At 44.5% G+C, this 21,453-nt stretch overlaps 3 protein-coding genes and 1 pseudogene across 3 annotated transcripts; 1 reads left to right on the top strand and 3 right to left on the bottom strand.

The window, feature by feature from the left end:
• Positions 1-4,448: 4,448 nt before the first annotated feature.
• LOC131285640 (uncharacterized) lies at positions 4,449-5,570 on the bottom strand (annotated as a pseudogene).
• Positions 5,571-6,245: 675 nt separating this feature from the next.
• On the bottom strand, positions 6,246-8,937 carry LOC131285639 (peroxidase-like). The gene is made up of 3 exons (XM_058314498.1): positions 8,526-8,937; positions 7,018-7,768; positions 6,246-6,954 (listed from the first exon to the last, which is right to left on the bottom strand). The coding sequence occupies exons 1-3, from the start codon at positions 8,935-8,937 to the stop codon at positions 6,246-6,248; spliced, it is 1,872 nt and encodes a 623-aa protein (XP_058170481.1).
• Positions 8,938-11,064: 2,127 nt separating this feature from the next.
• Positions 11,065-13,064, bottom strand: LOC131285638 (peroxidase-like). The gene is made up of 3 exons (XM_058314497.1): positions 12,686-13,064; positions 11,811-12,561; positions 11,065-11,749 (listed from the first exon to the last, which is right to left on the bottom strand). The coding sequence occupies exons 1-3, from the start codon at positions 13,062-13,064 to the stop codon at positions 11,065-11,067; spliced, it is 1,815 nt and encodes a 604-aa protein (XP_058170480.1).
• A 2,347-nt stretch (positions 13,065-15,411) lies between these two features.
• On the top strand, positions 15,412-16,582 carry LOC131288813 (uncharacterized protein DDB_G0290685-like). The gene is made up of 2 exons (XM_058317989.1): positions 15,412-15,836; positions 15,904-16,582. Exons 1-2 carry the CDS (start codon positions 15,412-15,414, stop codon positions 16,580-16,582), a joined length of 1,104 nt encoding a protein of 367 aa, XP_058173972.1.
• The last annotated feature ends 4,871 nt before the right edge of the window (positions 16,583-21,453 follow it).

The raw sequence follows: 21,453 nt of genomic DNA, 5'->3' as shown, positions 1-21,453 counted from the left end.
GTCTACCTTTGTCACGAAGTAAGCTCTATAGTTTGAGAGGGCCCATGGCGCAGCGGTAGCTCAAGGAAACACCACGCCATAAGTGTTGGATCGAATCTCGAGTCCGTCAATGTCCGGTATTACGTACGAATGGTTAACCAATGATCTATAATAAACCGTTTTTCGGCTACACAGTAACTCTCTTCGGAGAAAGGTCTAGTCTCAATCATGTTGTTATATGTTACCAAAAACCTTAAATTTATTATTTGTTTTCCATTCATTTCCATTGAAGCATGTTTTAAAACGCATGGTTTTTATGATTCCTTCTGTTAAGATCTACAATGATTAGGTATAACACACGTTATAAAGTGTTGGGTTTTAATAATATTTTAAGGATTTTACTAAAACTAGTACCTTTTTTAGTAGGGTTTCTAATTGATATTTAACTTGTATTTCCTTACTTATAATCTATGGTATTAGTCATTCATGTAGCATTGCTCAATGAAGCCATTTTTTCCTGAAATATTCGAATTGATTCTGAAAAACTAGTCTATAAAAAGATGCCCCAGTTCTGATAAAAAGTGCATGCGATCGTAATGCGTTTGTTGCAGTCATATAAAAATAATATTAAACAATAAAATGTTTATAAGACAATATTTGTCAAGAGATAATTGCTTTGGCGGGAAGCAAATCACACCTCGTTTTCTTTTATGTGCCAGTACAACCATTTAACTGTTTTGACGTGACGAAACACACCAATGGAAGTTTGGTATTTAAAATAACAAAAAAATACAACGAGATGCAACTGATAATACAGCACTGAAATTGAAAGGAGCTGCCTTCAGAAACGAGGTTATACAATCAATATTAAATTTAATTAGACAAGCTGCTCGTGCTTAATGAAAGCGGCACTTTGCCAACATAAAACGCCTATACGAGCAATTTGAATGCGACAGAAACAGAGGCATTTACGGGTACAGAATTAGTTTGACAAGCAGCAAATGGTAAACGACTCAAAAAACTAGATTTCCAAATTAACGATATTTAAATCAAGTTTTCCCATCAATCGAGATCACTGAAAATATTTCAGACAGCTATAGTTGAAACATAGAGCATAAAAAATACAGGTAATTAAATGAGATATATTTAATCAGCTATGACGATGCTGGTATACCGCAGTATGAAGCGTCTCCATTATAGAGTTTTGTTCGAAAATTTGTTATATTTCCTTAAAGCACCTGTTGACAATTAAAGGCTTTATCAATCCCTCAAATCATCAATCCAAAAGAAACATATTTTCTTCCCCATTTATGAATTTAAGGTGTGAAAAAGAATTTCATATTATTAATAAAATCATTCATCCACTACTAACACTAAATGAAGATCTGGCAAAGCTTCATATGATTTTAAGGATATTGTTTCCAGCATCCAATATTGAGTTCCATCACTAACAACCAAAACGAGCGATAGCGTTAATGACAACTACGGCTTGATGTCTAGGTTTGTTGCCATCATTGAATCCGGATCGCTCCCTCGCATAATAGAGTTTAATGCTGGCGTCCAGCGCAATCATGCAACCGACGGTTCACTTCCGGTAGCCACTCGTTATCTTGGAGCTAGAATCTCCAAGCCGCGCCCATTATCTACGGTCAGGCAGCAAACAGACTCCATCCGGCTCGACACCCCGGTGTCTGTACAGTCCATTATGTTATCACTGTGGGGGATAAGATTTATTTGCATAATTTAACATTAAATGTTTTGTACATCGAAGAATAATGGCGAACATGACTTTTCGGTTACATTTAAGTGGCCCACTCTTGCACCCTCCTCCCCCTCTACCATCCCATCTCCATGTTCATCGCCCCGCAGCATTTGAAAAGCGGAATTCCCTTTCCGGTACTCCCTTTGCGCTCCTTTTGGCTAACCACCGACATCGTTTTGCCCATACTGTCCTGCCCGCTTTCATCGTTCGACAGTTCGACAGAGGAAAAGGGAACCACGGCTTGAGTCAGTTTGGGGGGAGGAGTCATGTAAGCCCCCTTCGACACTGGTCGGGTTCACCACCATTCGACCGTTCGAGGTTAATGCAAATGCACTGTTGACAGCAGATAGCAGAGACACCCAACCCCGTGGGCTGACCTTTTGCCAATGGCTTTGTTCTCACACCCGTGCGGACAGAGTTACGTAATCCCGGAAAATACTCTCATCATTTTAGTCGGCTGCCCGCACGTCTCATTCCACTAAAATCATGCTTGACCATGCGTTCCGTATGTTGGGCAATGAAGCTAGGGAACATTACCAGCCGCGGCCATATATTGCACGCTCCCGGGCACATCTCTGCCCGTAATGGAGAGCTACATTATCGACAAGACAAATAGCGCCTGCCGGTCTGATGAGGATCAGCATCGTCGTCTTTGCTCATAAATATGTACATGATAATCCTTCGAAGCAATCTCCACCATTTCCACCGCACGAGCAAAACTGAGTGTGAAAAGTGTTCGTCAACGGTTGATGACGTGAACCGATCGTATCTTCGATAACAATCCTGCAGGTGAAAGAAACGGATTGAAAATTCACCTCCCGCTCGTTGCAACTGCATCTGCAAGCCCCACACGGTATTTGCAAATCGTTAGCACGTCGATGAGTGAATGCATGCCTAAAGGTGTCGTTAAGGTGTATGTCTTCTATATTCAAGAACGGCAGCGATGTGAAGAATCATTCTTTCTCGAACAACCCCAAACAAAGGTGGATTGTTTTTTTTTCATTTCTCATTGAAGAAGCTACATTTTGTGCCAAAGCAAAAAAGAAACACAGAAATAGGACCACTACGCTCTCTAAAAGGACCATCGCCTACCGACAAAAAACATTTCTCGCACCTGCATACTAAGAAATCCTTCGGGCAAGTTCATTAAAAAGTCATATGAGTCAGTGATTTGTGAAACAAGCAGCACTAGACATGTAACACATACAGCATATGAAGTACAATGGAACGGATTCACGTTGTTTCAACTACTGTGAATTCCTTGAATCGATTTGAGTGCAAAAGAAAAATCAAATGTTAAAATATGCATTGTACATCTTGTGTAATGCACTGGGAAAGCAAACCTGACTGGTTCGAAGTGTTTTTCGTCAGTTATGTCTGTTTGCTTCGTGTTGTGTGTTTGATTTTCAATAACAAATAAATACTTCTTTGACTCATTCCACTTTTTCATCAAGACATTTCCTCCAGATTTGTACTGTTTTAGACTGCAACTTTTTTAGGATCCTTATCCCTTATCCTTATTTTAGGAAAAAAAACCTAAGTCTTACTGATACTTTTAGTAACTTTCAACTATTTATTCAGTACTTACACCTTCAATACCTTTAGAATAGTATTGAAATTTATGTAGCTCTTCCTCGGTGGTGGTACAGTTGAAAAAGAAAGCCTTCCTCCGCACTTTACTTCTAACTTTTCTTTCTCTCACTCTCCTAGTGCAATTGTACAACTCAAGTTGGCACGCTGACCCGACTGATCCCCTCCTACTACGTCCTTACCCACTAGCTACGGCTCAATCGGTTTTATTTTATTAGATTTAATTTGACCATTTGCTGATTTGGCAACGATAACCAACAATAACATAGTTTTTACTGAAATACGATTATGGCCTCACTTATAATGTAACATACAACTCACATGCAGCGAAAAAAAACTTATACATTATCGCAAAGAACAATATTTTTCACTTGCTGACTGAAAAACACATTTACGCGGATTATTATATTTTCACTGCGCTCTGTGTTCTCCAAAGGATACTTTGCGCTACATGTAAACGTAACATAACGGTTATGGAAAGGGCTATTAATTCGGTTTTTCATTCATTCATTCATATTGTATGACATTCATGACAAAGCAAAGCTCGTCGGTGGCAAACGCAACAGTATAGATAAACATGACCGTATTGTATCGATAATTGGTCCAACTCGTCTAGTTTGTCGAACAAACACGCATTTCACTTAAGAACCCCTTTCCGCCGGATGCACCGACGAGCTACCCGATAATGGCCGTATCGACTAAATCAGCGCCGATGCACTCGATTACGATGCGGTTGTGTAATAAATAATTAGCCATAAAAATTTCACCATTGTCGTCGCCCCCACTGGTAAAATTAACCTACCAACCCCCAGCGGAAAGGCCAATACAGGGGCGGGGAGTAAGAGTAACGGGGGAGCGGAGGCAAACTGATGATAAAGCGACTCTGAAGGTGGGCAAATTCAGCAACGGCAGGAAAATAAAAACAACGAAACGTACTCGAAACATAAATTGACTGGCGTGCGTTCGGCGACGGCCATAAATAAATGTATTATGTCGCCCGGAAATGCCATGTTGTTTTATTATCAATGGCTTTTAAAGCCACCGTTACAACGTTTCACGTCGCGGTGGGGAAGGCGGGGGATCGGAGTGAAGGTGAAAAATGCAATTATGCCATTAATTACCTGCATGACGATTTAATGGACAGCCGGGAAAGAGGGCCGTCGCGTGCACTTGAATATGCGTATGAGGCGGTTCTGGGCGCACGACCGGCTGTTCCGTGCTGTCGACGAGATGATGGTAAGCCACCGCCCAGTGGCGTTCTAGGCCGGCTTTCACGGCTATACGTGCGCTGGGGGGGGGGGGGGGTGAACGGGAAACAGAACGGACGTTTGAGCCGAGGGTTGCCTTACTTCCGGCCGCCGGTCCTTACCTATACTCGCAGGAGCAGTTCATCCGCGCAAACCGGAAACCCAAAGCACGAGCGAGCTGAAGCGAGTGCAGCGTTAGGTGAAGTCCGATTCCCTGTCGTTGCGAGTCGACCGCCGTCATCAGGAAGGCAATCTGGCGGATGTAAGCGGATGCGATGCGAACCGAAAGTTAGCCGCCGTCGATACCTCGCTGCCTTTTAAGAAATGCTCTGCTCGTTGCATACATTTAGGCGCGACTCGCGCTCGCGTCAGCCGCCACTTACCTCGTAGAGACAGCGCGTGCAGAAGCGCTGATGCAGGTTCGGTTCCGCCTCGACGATGGACCAAATGTAGAGCAGCTTGCGGAGCTGATTGCACCGTGTCCGATCTGCCAGCTCGAGCAACTGCTTGCCGTCCCAGGGGCAGCTCCGTTTACCGATGGCGGCGCCCACGATCCGGTCCCGCTCGTCCTGCGCCAGCAAGGTGAAACCCTCGCGGAGGTACGTGCCGATGTACTCCACCAGCTGTCCACTCGCCGGCGTGGCGTCGATGTTCAGCGAGCGCAGCAACGGTTCGTGGGGCAGCAAATTCTGCTGCAAGAGGCGCAAAATTTCGGGCCCATCGTTCTGCTTCGCTAATCTTATTCGGCACGGACAGGTTCGCTGCGAGCGCAAATGCGGGGAACATTGTCGAACGAATTATGCAGCAAACCGCACACAACCTTACCCCCCGGCCCGGATACCTACGATGGCGCGTAACGTAGTCTGCAGCTGCCCGTCCAAGCGTTTGGAGGATTCTTCCGCTGGCGGCGCTTGAAGATCTGCTGCACCAGCATTCCGATTCAGCTGTCCGAACAGAGAGGTTCTACAAAAATTTTGAATACGCCGCAGCATGTTTACGAATGACAGTACATTGCGACGATGGTTACTTAGATTCCTACCGTTAAAAAACAAACAAACCAAACCGGTTTAGCCGTACATCCGGTGTACGACTGATTGAAACATCGCAGACCAACGAAAAACAAAACCAAAAAGCTTGTTTTCACGATTAAATGCATTGCAGAATTGTCGCTAGATTGGAGATTAAAATTCTAGTTCAACTACGTTTCTAGCAACAAGCAACAACATTCTACAATGGGTAAGTCAAAGGTTTTTCTTTTCACATAGTAATGTATTATCTATTGAATATTATTTCAAAAAGTTTCATGAACGTATGCATCAGTTTCACCAAGTTTTGTAGAAATAATTGAATACACACCCAAGAGATAAAATATATTGTATCGAGAGTTGAATACTTCATACTATCACAAAAAGAAAAAAGCCTACTGAGGGCAAACACAAACTTAGCAAGTGCATAATCCTATTGTATCCCTCTGTTGACTTTAATTTATTCGATCCACTGTTGTGCCTGATCCTAGTCTTAGCGCGGACCGATTGTCTTCCGTTCGCATCGGGCGATAGGACAAACCGTTCGGCAAACGGTGACCGTTGGGAAAATAGGCTTATATTGCAAATAAATCGGCCAATAAGCAGCGGCACCACTTGTCCCACTGTTCGCGGAAGTGACTGCTAGGCGGTCCGTTCTCGCCACGGTTCAAGGCTCACCTCGGCCAGCTCCGAGCACGGTACGACGGGATTCGAATCGTCCGCGGCCAGGAAGAATGCATTGCGCTGCATCTGCATAAGCCCCTCGGTATTATCGCATAGAAGGCGCGCGACCGTCGCCTTCCGTAGTTCCTGCAACTGCGTCACCCCGAACGGTCCGCCCGGGTGTCCGTTTTCGAAGAAAAACCGGTCGCCGGTACGCGTCCGCCGAAACTGCTCGAGCAGGATGCAGAGAAACGTTGGACCGACCGTGGCGCCCGGAGCGTGTCGTTCGAGCGAACCGGCCACAACCAGCTCGACGTCGTCCACCGACTCGTACCACTCGTCCAGCCGGTGCACCGTGGCCGCCGGAATCGTATCCTTCAAGTCGCTCCAGTTGGACGCACGCTGGAGTCCGCAGAACTCACGGTAGTCGTTGTAGCCGGCCAGACCATGGTCGCGCGCCCGGTGGATATCGATCGCTTTCAGGTCGACACCGTACGGGTTCGCATTTCGGAAGAGGTAGTGCTTCGCTTCGGGCGTGAGGTGCTCGTTGGCGGCGTCGTGTGGCTGGGTGACCATGCCCCGCGTCAGCAGTTCGCGATTATTGTGCACCTCCAGCACCGAAGGACGCCGTAGCCAATCTGAGAGTCGAATTTTACCACTCGTATCCTTATTTGGTGACGTTACAAGACTGGTAGACGAAAAGAAAATGTATCAGCACAACAACTGTCAAAAGAATTGACTCACTCGTTACTCATGACTCAACTCCAAATGTCCGACGATCATGTTGTGAAAGTACCGAAAGGCGGCTGTTCCAAACTCGTTGCTCACCGTAGGATCTCCCAGCAGATCATAGTCAGCGATCCAGTCCCCGTTGGCGTTCTGGTGCAGCAACCCACGATCGAGCATATTCTGACGGCCAAGGTAGATCGGTAGCCAGTCGTTAAACACCACGGCCTGATACTTGGCAATATTGATCCGGCGCGCCTCCTGAAACAGTCGCTCGTCGTCCCAGCAGGGATTCATCCGGGACAGCTCTCCGGCCACCCGGTTGTGCTCGAGCAGGTGCACTATCTGCAGCAGCGCCAGGTGCGGACTTTGGTTGGATCGCAGATCCCCGGTCAGGTAGCACACGTCTGTCTCGAGCTCCATCTGGCAGAGGTGGGACGCTCTCGGATTGGCCGGTGGCCAATCCTGTCCATGCCGATGCTCTACAGTCATACGACCGGCCTGATGTTCCCGCAAAGTAGCCGTTTGTTCCATCGAGTTGCCGTATACGATAGAAAGATCGAGGAAAGCGGTCACGGACGAGAGTTGCTCCGCGACGCCGTAGTTTGTAGCACATTCGTGCTCCAGCGTCGTTTTTGTGCGGAGCATACTCATGCACTCCACTCCACCTGGAGGTAGAATCGGATCGTCCGAAGGAACGTCCAGCGGAAGACAGCGTGGTGGGAGCTTATTGAAAGGTAACTTTTTCCCGTTTTGACAACATTTTACACCAAATACTGTCAAAGAAAAAAATACATTCACATATTTTCCGAAACAGTATTTTCAAAAATTTTTATAAGAATGAATCGAATATTTGTTATCACCATACCAATCTGTTTACATCTACAACTCCAAATATTTTTGTCTAATTTAACTGAATACCTAAGTACTGAAACTCCTCAGGCGTGGAATAAAACTCTAACAGATTTTAACTGCTTCCATTGTTTTGCTTCGTTGGTTCACACATCAAACAAATAGTTGTATCGAGTATGAGATACAAAAGAAAATTGAACATGGCGAACAGCTTATTGGTTATTTTCTCAAGAAACTTGGTATTTAATTTGACTATTTACTATATTAATAAAAATATTTCAAAGTTACTCAATTTTGTAACAGAATCACATTAAATATAGAGCAGAGATTTTGCTTCCCCGTTTGTAACAAAAAAACAATTATAGGATTTGCATTGTTAAAAAAGTACTGCATTGAACAGACAAAACTCTAGTCATCAAGATATAGCTCGTGCATAATCCATAAAATTTTTCTATGATTCAAAAGATGCTAAGCAACTTTGTGATAAGAAGTTTCTACTTTCCAGCTCCACAATGGTATTCTTGTGCAAATTCTCATGTTTTTCGTAATTTACATTTTGTATACAGCACGAAACATGAGAGATTAAAAGTGCTGTGGAAAACAATGAAGCAAGAGTTGCAAATGAACTGCCTTCAAGGGATTTAAACAAATCGGAAGGGTAAAGTTGGGTCCACTTCTTACCATCCGCCGTGAAGCTGAGATCGTGTGCAACCAGCTGACCAAACTGCATGTTAATGATGGTGCTGCGCCGGTCCTGCCCTTCTGTCTCCCCAAAAAGGGCCATCGAGAGATGGCGCGCGTTCGGCATCGGTTTCCCCGAGGTGGCACGAGCCGGCTCGGACACTCCGTCGGCGTACTTGGCCGGTAGCAGTCGTCGGTACGGTCGGTAGGGAGTGCCGTACAGCGGGTTGTACAGACTATTGCACGACCCGTCCATACTCCGGTAGGGCATGGTGCCTTCGTCACAAGAGGCAACGGTGGGACAAATGGCCGATACTTGTTGTGCAATTCCATGGAATGATATTATTAAAATTAAACACAAACACAGCACTTTGCAAACCGTTTTCAAAATGGCGAGTTTTATTTGCACCATATTTAAAACGAATGTGCACACACTCTCCAATAAAACGAACATTCATCAAAGAATCGGTTCGAAATCGCTCGCACGCAGTGCTTCTACTGTTTCACTTGAAGCCCCTAACAATGTATTGCTCCAATGCCGGCCAAATGGCTGTGATTGTTTAGCAGCTGCATAATTTATACCGATACCGGCAGCGCTATTTTCTCGCCGGCGGCCAACGGAAAATGGAGGAAAATGTAATTGAACCCGATTGCGCTCATTTACACAACAATACATCAAATATGATGTTGCTATGATATATGCACGGTGTCTGTCCACCTGCCCTTTAAACACCGAGTGCTGATACGGGTTTCAGCAAACAGTCAATACATTACTCGGCAGGATGCATTCCCGTGAACGTTGTCAACGGGCAAACAATACTGGGCCGCTTGTTGAAAAGCATGTAGCAAAGTTTGACAACATGCTGCTACTTCATTATTTAATGAATGTTTGGAAGCGACGGTGCAGTTTCCCATTGGGGTAAACTAGTTGGAAAATGATACTTCATCTTTACCATTGTACTATCGCTTTCATCCATTTCATGGAACTGATTGATGTAATCTGTTTTGGAGTTTACAGAACGCTATCTGTTTATACGCTGTTAATGAACACATTTTTAGCGTGAAATAATCACGTTCAATACATACGAAAGCATTGCGATGGATAGCAATATACCTTAGTACCATTTGCAATTCTTAATAGAACTAAATAAGTCTTAGCAGTGGTTTGTCAAGTACACCCTTGTAAGTCAAATAGGGTTTATTGCGACATTACGCATTGGCGCTTAACAGCTCATTACGAATATTATTGAAGTGTTTTTTTGTTGTCAGATTGTTTTTTTAATGGGTTATAAATAAATCAAGAAAAGCAAAGTTAAGTGAATAATTGAAATGAAATACCATAGAAAAATGTAAAAAAGACAACTGAACTTATACAAGTATTGTATGCAAAAGAACTGATCAGTCACCCATTATCAGATGCAGATCCATTACCGGCCAGATCAATTCTGGAGGAATACACGAGATGTCCCGTACCTGAAAAATTAATCAATCGATTCTATGAATTTTACAAAAGAAGTGAACTTAAAATCTTACAAATGCTTTTTAGTGCATATTAGTGTGGCGCTTCATCGTATTTCCAAGTACGATGTACAAAGTATTGCATTTCATCAGTAAATTTTTTCTTAGCATAGATTTCTGTGTACTCTAATTAATTCGTTTCACCAACACTGTTCTCTGGTGTTCTAAAGGGTTTATAACAGCATTTAAGATTTGTTTATCCTTAAGATGGGACTTAATGATGGAGCATTAACAACATCGTTAGATCCATGGTGAAACTAATAATGTTACTTGGGTAGGTATCACAACATTCTCATTGAACATATTTAAAAACTGTTTAGTTTACAGGTATAGCTTTAAAGTATACCAGAAACAAATTTAAAATATGTCGAATTTCCCGGTAAAATACATATCGAAGTCGATTTTAGCAAGAGTTTCATGATTTTCTCGAAATAATCGATTAATGGAAAAATACGTCATGTTATTAAACGATACTAAATGAATAAAAATACTCTATAGTACATTTCGTTGAATGAAACAATGATGATGTTAAAATTGATTTAAACTTAAATCATTACGCATGATTTGAGAGAAAATCAATGTGTTTCGTGAAATAAATGACCATAATCATAATTGAATTAAATTTATTAAATGGATTGATGCCTGTTACTATGAAAATAAACTACATTTTTTGTTTTTGCCAGAAAGTATGTTGAAAAATGATAATGATTATGATAATTCCAGCTGCTTATCCATGAATTGGATTGTAAATTAATCAAAATTAATGACACTACCAACCTTTCCAAGAAAATTTGCATAAGTATTTCTGGTAATAAAAAAAAACTCGCCTTATCATAAAATACTTTTTATTTGACTTTATGAAAAATTTTACTTTGTTAAAGAAAGCGCCTTCAAACATATCTTTATCAAAAAGATAGACACATTTGGTCGAACAAAATATAACGATTTTATAATAAACACGTGCAACGTGCAACATGTCTGGTGGGTTTTGGGCCATTGAACTTTGTTTAGTATTCACTTCCTAAGATCGCCAGCGCGCCAAATTTTGTGACGGGAATTGTGTGCAAGAGACCACCGGGTTCGACTCGCTGACGAGGAAGAACGCGTCCTGCTGGATCTCTGTCATTCCGACCGTGTTGTCACACAGTACCCGAGCCATGGACGCTTTCCGGATCTCGTACAGCTGGCGCGTGTTAAACGTGTTACCATTCTCGAAAAAGAACCGATCACCGACACGCGTACGCCGGAACTGGTCGAGCAGAAGGCAGTTAAACGTTTCACCCGCCATTCCATCTCCGTGGTGACGCTCGAGAGCACCGGCCACTGCCAGCTCAACATCGTCCACGAGGGGATACTGAGTCTGTAGGAGTGGTGCCGAAACGGGCCTCAACAGCTCTTCGAATTCCTCCCATTTATTGACCCGCTGAAGTCCGCAGTGCTCGCGGTAGTCATTGTAGCTCGCCAGTCCGTGATCCCTCGCGCGCTGAATGTCGATGGCTTTCAAGTCTACCCCAACGGGTTTGCCGCGGCGGAACAGAAAATGCTTGACTTCGGGAGACAGGTGAATGTTCGGTCGATCGTGCGCCTGAGTGGTCATACCCCGACTCAGCCCTTCGTACTTTCCGTCCATCTCAAGAACCGCGGGCTTATCGAGCCAATCGGAAAGGCGAATTGATCCCGTTGGCTGTGTTGACTCCTCTACTAAGCTGAAATGTAAGTATATGTTGTTGAACTGAGTAGAAGATGAGTTCTCAGGAGACTACTTACTCCAGATGTCCCGCGATCAGATTGTGAAAGAACCGGAACGCGGCTGTAGCGAAGGCGTTGCTTACCGACGGATCAACATCTGGGTCAAAGTCCCGAACGTGCCCCGCTGTGGCCGTCTCCGGTAGCACCCCGAAAGCAACCATGTTGTCTCTACCGAGGTAGATCGGAAGCCACTCGTAGTACACGATCGACTGGTACTGGGCAATGTTGATCTGTCGGGCTTCCTGAAACAATCGTTCGTCGTCCCACTCGGGATTGACAGTCGACAGCTCTTCCGCCAACCGATTGTGCTCGAGTAGGAATGCCAGGTGAAGAAGGGTCAAGTGTGGGCTCTGATTAGACCGAGCGTCACCCGTCAGATAACACACCTCCGATTCGCTCTCGACGTCACAAGTTCTCGTTCCATTCGGATGATGCGGTGGCCAGTGCTTGCCGTCCCGCTCCTCCACCTTCAACCTGCCGCCCGCGAACGACCGCAGACCGTTCGATTGGTTGACCGAATTTCCATAAACGACCGACAGATCCAGAAACGCCGTAACCGACGAGAGCTGCTCGGCTGCCGCTCCTCCATCTCCTTCCTGTCCCAAGCAAGGGTCCTCCAAGGTGGTTTTCGTGCGCACCAGGTTCATACACTCCACGCCGTCCTCGGACAGCACCGGATCGTCGGACGCAACCTCGATCGGAAGGCAGCGGGAGGACGCTTGCTCTCTCGGCACCATCTTTCCACCGGCGCAACACTGAATCCCACCCGCTACCACCCCCGGAATCGGTCACCCAATCGAGAATACATTTGAAACGCATTTCAATAAATTATCTAACGACATTCGGCGAAATTTGATTACCCACTCCAGCGGAGTCCCGCCCTACGTACGTACCGTCTGCGGTGAAGCTCATATCGTGCGCTATCAGCTGCCCGAACTGCATGCTGACGAGCGTGTTCCGCGGGTGCTCCATTTCCGTTTCGCCGAACAGCTGTAGCGAGAGCTTGCGGGCGTTCGGCATCGGAACACCGGACTCGGTGTGGGCCGGCTCGGACACACCGTCGGCGTAGTTGGCCGCGACGAGCCGCAGATAGGGTCGGTAAGGGGTGCCCCGGGAGGGATGGTCGAGGTTATTGCACGAACCATCCAACCGGCTGTACAGTTGCGGTGAATCGGTGCAATCCGGTTCCGGCGGACAATCGTGCTGAGCATGGATGGTGCTTGATAAGAGCGTGGTTGCGAGAACCACGAGCACCAAGGGGATGGAAGTCATCCTGGTGGATAAGCCTAAAATTAAACCTTATAACATTGTCAAGCTTACGTGGGTTTATCTAGAGCTATGGACAATTTACTTGATTGGAATTTAAGCAGAAACGAAACATTCACGCGAAGTAATCGCAGATAAAAGTGAAAGTATTTCGGCACGCCTTAATGTATGCAACACGTGTTATCATCAATTGGAAGTAAATTATTTGTTCTAGGATTTGATTACGTCTCTGGAGATGTGATGCTTTTTAACACGACTATGTAATTGATCACGGAACACAAAACACATGCCTTAAGAATTTCATAAAACACGGTAACTAACAAAACTAATTCTAACTATACAAAACACTTCCCAATGGTTCTTCTGCAAACAATCACCATTACCACATTTCACAACTGTCACACATTCAAGCACAAAAAACAACTCGTACTGTTTGCGGCGAAAATGGACCGGCTCACCTGATGCAACAGTGTCGAACTCGCAGCAGCGAACCGAAAAAATCCGGGAGCGATCGCGATTAGTAACTGAGTTTGTTTCGCTTCACGCCACCATTTATACCCCACCATGAGCTGGCGAAACCATCGCCGTGCCTAAAAGCAAAAAGAAAACACAGCCCAACCGAGCCTGAAATGGTTGTTATCGCTGCCGTGGGTTATTTATTTGTAGTCATTTTTATCACCTCCCAGTGCATTCCGGTACCGCGGGAGCTATCGATCTTGACGACTAAACAAAACAAAACGCATCGACCAGCGCGATGGTCCATGGATGGATGGATGGGGGTTTGGTTCGAGTGGCGTCGCTCTTATCGGAACACTTGTCGAATCCGACACACTGGTGGTTAATTGGTTTCTAATCTCGGCCGGCATTACCGGTAGGTCGTGCCAAATTAGAATGTGTCTGTACGATTATACGGTAGGGACGATACCTCCCGGCAACCTCGGGTACTGAGGCAACTATGTAAAGGGTGCCCTAATTTTGACGCCGTGGGATTCACACCGCTCGAAACTACTCACAAACAAACAACTACTCAACAATTCTTTCGCTCGGGTTCTAGAGAATTGTATCTGTTTTCAAACTGACACCTTCCCAAGACGACTCTCAAGCTATCGGTTATTCCCCGTTGATTTCGAACAGCATTGTGTATCATTTCAACTGCCTAACTAGACTAAAACCACGGTTAACTTAACCCTTACAGGCTTAACAATTTTTTAAAACTCATCAATCAATTAAAAATAGCTTAGTCTGAATGGTAAATTTAATTGAAAGGTAAAGCCAAAGCAGATAATAAAGAAATAGATAAAGATTAAATAAAACCACTAAAATTAAAAAGTTGTGTTGGTTCAATAGAATATCTGACACACATTTAAAACCTGAAACACAGACAAAATATTATTAATATGAATATCATTTATTAAAAATACACAATAGCTGATGCAGTTTTGAAATATATTTATATTATACATACAACTTCGATCCTCATAAAAATATAAAAAATAAATAATGTCTATAAGAACTTAAATAATATGTTTAACATATTTTAAAAACACAAGCACAAACGTGCAAACCTGCCATATGTTTTGAAACTACAATCTTAAAAAAATTTTTTTTGTTATGTTTTTGAGAGTAGTTGCTAAACATGTACAAATTAAAGAAAATTAAGCTCTCAATCCAACAAAAATAAAACTTTCATGGAAATGGAGTTGTAATATTAATGAAAATATCTCGTTATTTTTTCTTACAATTTCAAACCGGCCCACGTTTTCATAAGTGGGTTTATTTAAGATAACATACTTAGTACCCAACTCATCGATATGTTAATAATTTTTGTTCAAAATGGTTCCTGTTAGGTTAAACATTCTATATCACGTTCGTAACGTTGGAGTGAACAGCCCCGCGATCCAGAAGGTTTTTCGGTTCGGAATTTCCACACAGCCTCCGGTGGATGAAGTAAATTTTCTTACCAGAGTGTTCCCCCTTCAGCGCCACAATAAAGATGTCGTTTGGCCACCCGCGACACAATTCAACACCTCGCGAACGTTCCAGCCGAGTGAGTATTTTGGTTAGACGCGGGTGACCATTATGCACCCGAGCGACCCGACCAGGGAATTTCTGGGACAACGTGCTCGGCTGGCCGTTGCACAATTTTGGTGCTGGCTCTGGTTTGCCACGATCTCGAGGGGGTGGAAAAATCGCCAACTTTTCGATATAAATCACACCGAACCGATCGGTTTGCTGTACATTTGCATGCAACGGTGTTTCGTGAGCGATTGTGATTGTGCGACCGACGGTGAATCGATCGATCGAGTGAAAAGTGCAGCTTTAGACAGCAGTTCAAGTTATTTTCCCCGCAATCATGTGTCGAGTGGAAACGATCGTTCTGGCGGTGGTTCTTTTGGTGGAATGTGGCGCGTTGCACATGTACCCGGAAATATTCGATCCGGCCCGGTTCCTGCAGCGACCTCTGCCCCTTAAAGCTCACAGTGAACGGAGCGCTTACCCGGGGGAGGCGGGCGGTGCGGAGTCTACCGGAGGTTTCAAGGATGGCGAGGTGGGTTTCGTGCGATCGAGCAGCGAATCGGGCAAAGGGGGCTATCGGCATCGGGAAAACTTTCACAAAAAGGACGGCAACCAGTACGGGCACGAAAAGCAGACGGGATTCGGTGAGTCGAAGCGCACCGGGGAGAAGGCGGCCGATAAGAAGGAGGAACAAGGGCGTCTGATGGTGCACGCGGATCACTACCGCCCAGAACCAACGTACGAGGTCACCGAGGAACAGAGGTTGATATAAAGATACCTTGAAACCTTAAATAGTTTTCACCAACAAACCTTCTCAATCCCCATTTAGCGACTTTGAGAACCCTGATAAGTTTAAAAAGTACGGCGGAAGCAACCAGAAGGACAAGAAAAAGGCAACCAGTGTGGTACCGGAAAAGAAGTCCTCTCGGCAAACGGCAGCCGGTGGTCCAAAGGATCGTTCGCATCACAAGAAAAACGACAAGGGCTACGAGTCGATCGTTTACCATGAGAACGAACGCGACAGCTCGGAGCATGGCTACGGAAAGCGCAAGTCCAGCGGTAAGCTTCCGGACCAGAAGCCAGCAAAGCAAATGGCCGCCCACGATGTCGATGAGGAAGGGTTCGAGGGCAACGAGGGGGACGATCGCGATGGAAATTCTTCATCAGAGCGGGATTACGAACACGAATACGATGAAAATACTGGGCGCGAGTCCGACTTTGACGACAACTACGAAGGCGTTCGGTTCGACAGCGATTTCGAGCGGTCGTTCGGAAGTGAGGAACAGGGTGGCGATGAGGAAAGCGAAGGTGGTAAGCGGGGTAATGGCAGGACGGCGGCCCGACAGAACCAGGACTACGATTACGACGAGGAGGTCGATCGGGATGAGGTGGATGAGTCGGCGAACGAGGACAAGTATCGAGGAGGGGAGGACTCGGAGGAAGAGGACGGTGACGATCGACAGTATGAGTACGCAAGCGAGGCCGACGGCGATGCTCAAGATTACTAGAAGTAAGTGAGGGGGGCTTGCTCTAGAAATCAGTTATTTAGTTACCGTAAAGCAAAGTGCAAATGTTCAATAATAAAGTTAAAGTTTAAAATAATCGAAAAAGACGTATTTTCAATTGATGTATGTATGAACTCAAACCTGTTAAGTATAATTTGCAAGATATGAAAATATATTCAATCCTTTTTATTATCACTCATCGTCTATATCGTAAAAGATTATAAATGATAAAAATCATAGTAAGGGGTATAGAACTTCTTAAAAGAAACACATTTTGATTTTCAATTTTAGTCACCATTTTCAGGGGAAAAACCTCAACTAGCAATCACGAAATTTTTTAACAGCTACTCTCAAGTATAGACAGTAGGTTAAATCAGTATTCGTCGTTGCATGTCAGTGCTCTTTTTTTGCTTCTGTCAATCTGTTCCGACAAACATATAACAAACAAACCGTTTTCATGTAGGAATCATTTTAAAGGGTCAAATTTTAGTATTCAAAACGATACTATTAGATTGGTGTCTAGTCAAATCATGTTGTAACATTATACTAAAGATTACTTTTATGTAGACATAAACGAAACAAACCTAAAAAAATTACTTTTAAAAGCCCCTCGCGAAGGGAAATTTAAAATCAAGTCAGATTTAATAATTCTTTGCAAAGAACATCTATCTGCAGTGGTTGCAATTTCAAATGACTTTTGTTCACGCTAGGTTGAGTATAAATGTTGCTCGTTGAATTCAATCAATTACAGAAATTCGTAAACGTTAAACAAATGTACACATTTCGGGCATGCAAGACTTATAAACTTTTCCTTATGCTTTCCCAAACGACTGGGGATGTTTATGCTTCACTGTTACTTAGAACTATCCTCGAACACTTAATATTTAAACAGAATAGATCAATAAATCATTGTTTATACCCTGATTAGTCCTTTATTCGTTAATTTGTTTATTTTTGTAAATCAAACAAATTTAAAAAAACTGATCAATCGGCTGTGATCAACTCTGAAAAAATTAAAGATATTTTGTATGCATCAATGCAACCTAGAAATGCAAAAGTAAAACACAAATACATAAATCTATTGTTCTTAAACATGTATTGCTTAAGCAGATGTTATTTTTGTATTCAAACCCGTAAAACTGTAAAGTGGTTTCAAGACAATTTTGCGATTTTATCAGTCTGAAAACATGATACGACCAACATTTGGAGTCATGAGGTTTGCGCTTATATTAAACCACAGCTTTTGAGTCGCGAAGGAAATGTTTCCAAAGCTAGCCGTCGAACCTCCAAAAGCTCGGCCAAGCTTCCATCCGCCATTTTAAGCTTTTAAGGACTGCGCGCATGAACCCAATCCGCCATGCGTTCATGATCCGCGAAAAACCCGCCTCCCCCTGCCGAATTGGTCTATTTCATGAGAATGAAGATCGGTTGCTTCAACGCGCCGCGGATTGTGCTTACAAACACATCAGCATCCGAGCAAGCGTGGAGCACATTGACATCGCGCTGCTGGTTGTTTTGTTCGCTTTCCTCCATTCTCGCCATCTTCCAGCCGGGTAACGAGGGGTGATGATGGTGGTGGTGGTAGAAGGAACGTAAAGCGGGAACCAGAAACAGAGAGAAGAGAAGAGAAAGGCGGGTGCGCGTGCCTTCAGAATCGATTGGCGGCGCGCGAAAGCTCCGCCGGCTTCAGGTGGCCTCCCCCTCAAACCACCGCATGCTAAGCGAACTGATCGCGGGATCACATCGCGGACCGCCACAGTCTGCGCCATTGCGTTGCATCGCGCCTCAGTCTGCGGTTGTGCCTCCGACGGTAAACATCGCCTTTTAGTGACGCGCTGCCGGGCGCAGCTACGAACGAACCCCTACGTGAACTGGATAGAATTTCGAAGCAAACACACACACACACACAAGAATTGGGTGACAACGCGGTTTTCGCGTCCTTTCTCTTGCCCTTCCTTCGCACCGTTCCACGCACCGTTTTTCCACCGTTCAGCATCATTATTCTGAGGCAAAGCTAAGCGCGTGCAGCATATTTTCCCCAACCGGCAGTGATTTGTGCGTGAAGAGAATGTTTCGTAACACGCGTGGCAATAAATAGCATCCCCCAAAGTCGCCACACGCACACACACATCTACCAGCACACGGAGCCACCAGCTTTCGATGACATTTCGCGAAGCCTCCGCGGGCAGCAGAAGAAAAGCGCTGGCATTTTAGCTATTTTCGGTGCGTTGGGCAGCTTACGAGTGTGTTGTACGGTACGGTTTTCCCTCGTTCTCCCCTAACCTTCATCAAACGCCGTTCGATTTTCCATACCCGGCGCGCATTGTAACACGCGGATGTTTATGCGTGGATCGGGCGTTTTTCACGAGTGTTGTTTTTTCTTCTTCCCGCCTCCTTTCGGGGTAAGCCAACTGGCTTGCATTTTCCAACCCTCGGCATACGGCCGAGTGAGAGTGATTCCCAGTGCGCAATAAAAAGTGCGGTGAAGTGAGCGGGAAAGTCCACCAATTTCCCTACGCAACACACGAGGGCACGCGGCTGCGAGTGAAAGCACGGGGCGTAGGGGTGGAGGGTGGAAGTAAAAGAAATTTTGCTTTCCGCCTAAGCTTGCATATCGGTTTCATCGAATATTCTGCGGTCGACGATTTTGTCCGGGTGGTAGATCTAAATCCTGTTTGCTGCGTGAGTGATTTGACGGTTTTTGTGTCATCGGCCGGGAAAAGCCGTTTTTCCTTGCTCCCGTTCAGTGGTGTTATTTTTTTTGCAAAACAAGATTTGCCAATAGTGCGGGCTTAGAGAGGTCTGTGTATTCACAGCTTGGGAAACAAGGTTGACAAAAATAATCCGACATACCAGAGCAACATCGGATGCTGTAATCCTCCAAAATAAGGTAAAGCATTTGTTAAATAATATGGATTTTCGAATATTTCAATTCAAATGAAATGAATAAATACTTAGATTAAATGAATAAATACTATAAAAGAAATAGCACAAATTAAATACCATGAATAATTTAAAGATCGCGAGGCAAACATGACGAAGCAAGAATGGAAATTTTAATTAAATAAAAATAACTAAACTCAAACAAACAAATTAAATGTTAAACATACTGTAAAATACGCCATAAGGAGAATTTTTCCCTCTCAAATTCCACTGAAATTGAATAACATAGTGACCTATTTGTTTCACTTCATTAAACAGTACCACAATCAGAAATAAAATAATTTACGACGCTGTGTAAAAACACAAATCGTCTTCTTCGCAAATAAGGCTACGATGATTCTCTTTTTGTTTTTTCTCATGCCGGAAACGGTTTTCATGAACATTTGATTTATTGCCACAATAGGCGAATATGGTTAAATCTAGAGTTGTGTAAATCGGATTCAGATTCATGAATCTGAATGAATCTCTGCCTTATAAGGGATTCATGAATCTTTCGCCGCGAGATTCATGAATCCCAAAGACACACCAAATGGTGTAAAGTCACCAACCAAAAGTCGGTTGAGGGACCACCTTTTTTTTTTTTTTTTCATGATTTCAAGATTCATGAAGATTCATTAAGGTTTCGAAAAATTCATTAAGCTTTGAATATTCGAATCCGCGAAGATTCATGAATCCATCTGAATGAATCTTAGGTAAAAGATTCATATGAATGAATCTCGCCAAAAGATTCATTAAGCACAACACTAGTTAAATCCATTGACAGGCGGAGTAAAAATGGATGTCCCGTCGTTTTCATCATTAGTTGACCGTTGATGAAAGTTTCCATCGGGTCCTTTTCCGCTGGAAATGGATTCACCTTGGAATACCAATGTGTTACTTTTCAAAGTTTTCTTATCGGCCGTGTGTGATGTCCCTTCAAGGCATGGGCTACCCCGGCACCAAACTGACTGTAAAGCAATAAAAGAAATCAGATCAACCACCGTCAAAAAGTTCGTTTTTCACCGATGGTTGCCAACTCGGGGTTTGTTTTTCTTTTTTGCTGCGATGGCGCCCGTAGGAGAAGCAATAACCGAACCACTGCGAAACTGCGAACGAACTAATCGATTTGCCATAATTGCACAAGGTGCAATCCGATTCGGTGGCGACGGTGGTGGGTCACCGGCGCTGGCCAATGCGTTGTTGTGTGCAAGACATAAACCATCTTTGGCGGTGCAAAGAAAACGAAAAACCGCAACCGGCGTCAAAAACCAAACTTATACTAAATATATAAATGCGCACGTTTTCGAACGCCGTACAGCTTGGGGAGTCTAAGAAATAAAAAAACAACACAAGCTTATACGCACGTGGCCAAAGCTTGCCGTTGTGGTGGAGTTCGTTGCGGTGGCGTTAGCGAATTTACTTCGGATTGTTTTTTGTTTTATCTCCAACGCGCTTACCACAACCCGATTGCCCGCGGTGCTCTATTTCTAACAGTTTATGGCTACCTCGCGACGGCCTCAAGCCTGAAGCCCGAAGCCAAAGGTTCAACGGGCAACGCGAGCAGCGTGGCGGGGCGGCCATATGCAGCCGGTGGCAAATAAATACATGCGGCCCTGTTGTTGTACAACCGTTGTAATATAGCATTAGCCGGCGGCATAGACGCACAGGTTGTGAGCATTTTGACATGATGTTTTATTTCGCTTCACTTCTGGTCCGTTCAGCGGGCTCGATTCATTTGGGGGAGGGTTTTCCTTGCCCCTTGCGCCCGTCCGGTACCGGTGCGCCTCATATCTGCAGGTGGAAACGTGTGCGCTGCTTTATTTTATTACACATTTGCCCACCGGCACGGAAACGGAGAGTTCGTACCAATCCGAAACCGTGCCGCAGGAGAGGGCTTCCTGGTGCCCCCTACGTCATCCCGAATACGGTAGTCCGGACTGCTCCGTCCAATA

Source organism: Anopheles ziemanni, chromosome 3, assembly GCF_943734765.1.
Source record: "Anopheles ziemanni chromosome 3, idAnoZiCoDA_A2_x.2, whole genome shotgun sequence".
Taxonomy (NCBI): Eukaryota; Metazoa; Arthropoda; class Insecta; order Diptera; family Culicidae; genus Anopheles; species Anopheles ziemanni.
This window is presented reverse-complemented; position numbering and strand designations above follow the sequence as displayed.

What these genes read in the sequence shown, in the direction of transcription:
- LOC131285639 (XM_058314498.1), bottom strand. Translation starts at nt 8,937, where the DNA reads ATGGTGCAAATAAAACTCGCCATTTTGAAAACGGTTTGCAAAGTGCTG. An exon ending in TCTCAGCTTCACGGCGGATG is followed by an intron (nt 7,769 to 8,525) that starts GTAAGAAGTGGA and finishes TTTCTTTGACAG; the next exon opens with TATTTGGTGTAAAATGTTGT. An exon ending in CATTTGGAGTTGAGTCATGA is followed by an intron (nt 6,955 to 7,017) that starts GTAACGAGTGAG and finishes TTCGTCTACCAG; the next exon opens with TCTTGTAACGTCACCAAATA.
- LOC131285638 (XM_058314497.1), bottom strand. Translation starts at nt 13,064, where the DNA reads ATGACTTCCATCCCCTTGGTGCTCGTGGTTCTCGCAACCACGCTCTTA. An exon ending in TATGAGCTTCACCGCAGACG is followed by an intron (nt 12,562 to 12,685) that starts GTACGTACGTAG and finishes CGGGGGTGGTAG; the next exon opens with CGGGTGGGATTCAGTGTTGC. An exon ending in CTGATCGCGGGACATCTGGA is followed by an intron (nt 11,750 to 11,810) that starts GTAAGTAGTCTC and finishes CTTACATTTCAG; the next exon opens with CTTAGTAGAGGAGTCAACAC.
- LOC131288813 (XM_058317989.1), top strand. Translation starts at nt 15,412, where the DNA reads ATGTGTCGAGTGGAAACGATCGTTCTGGCGGTGGTTCTTTTGGTGGAA. An exon ending in GAGGTCACCGAGGAACAGAG is followed by an intron (nt 15,837 to 15,903) that starts GTTGATATAAAG and finishes ATCCCCATTTAG; the next exon opens with CGACTTTGAGAACCCTGATA.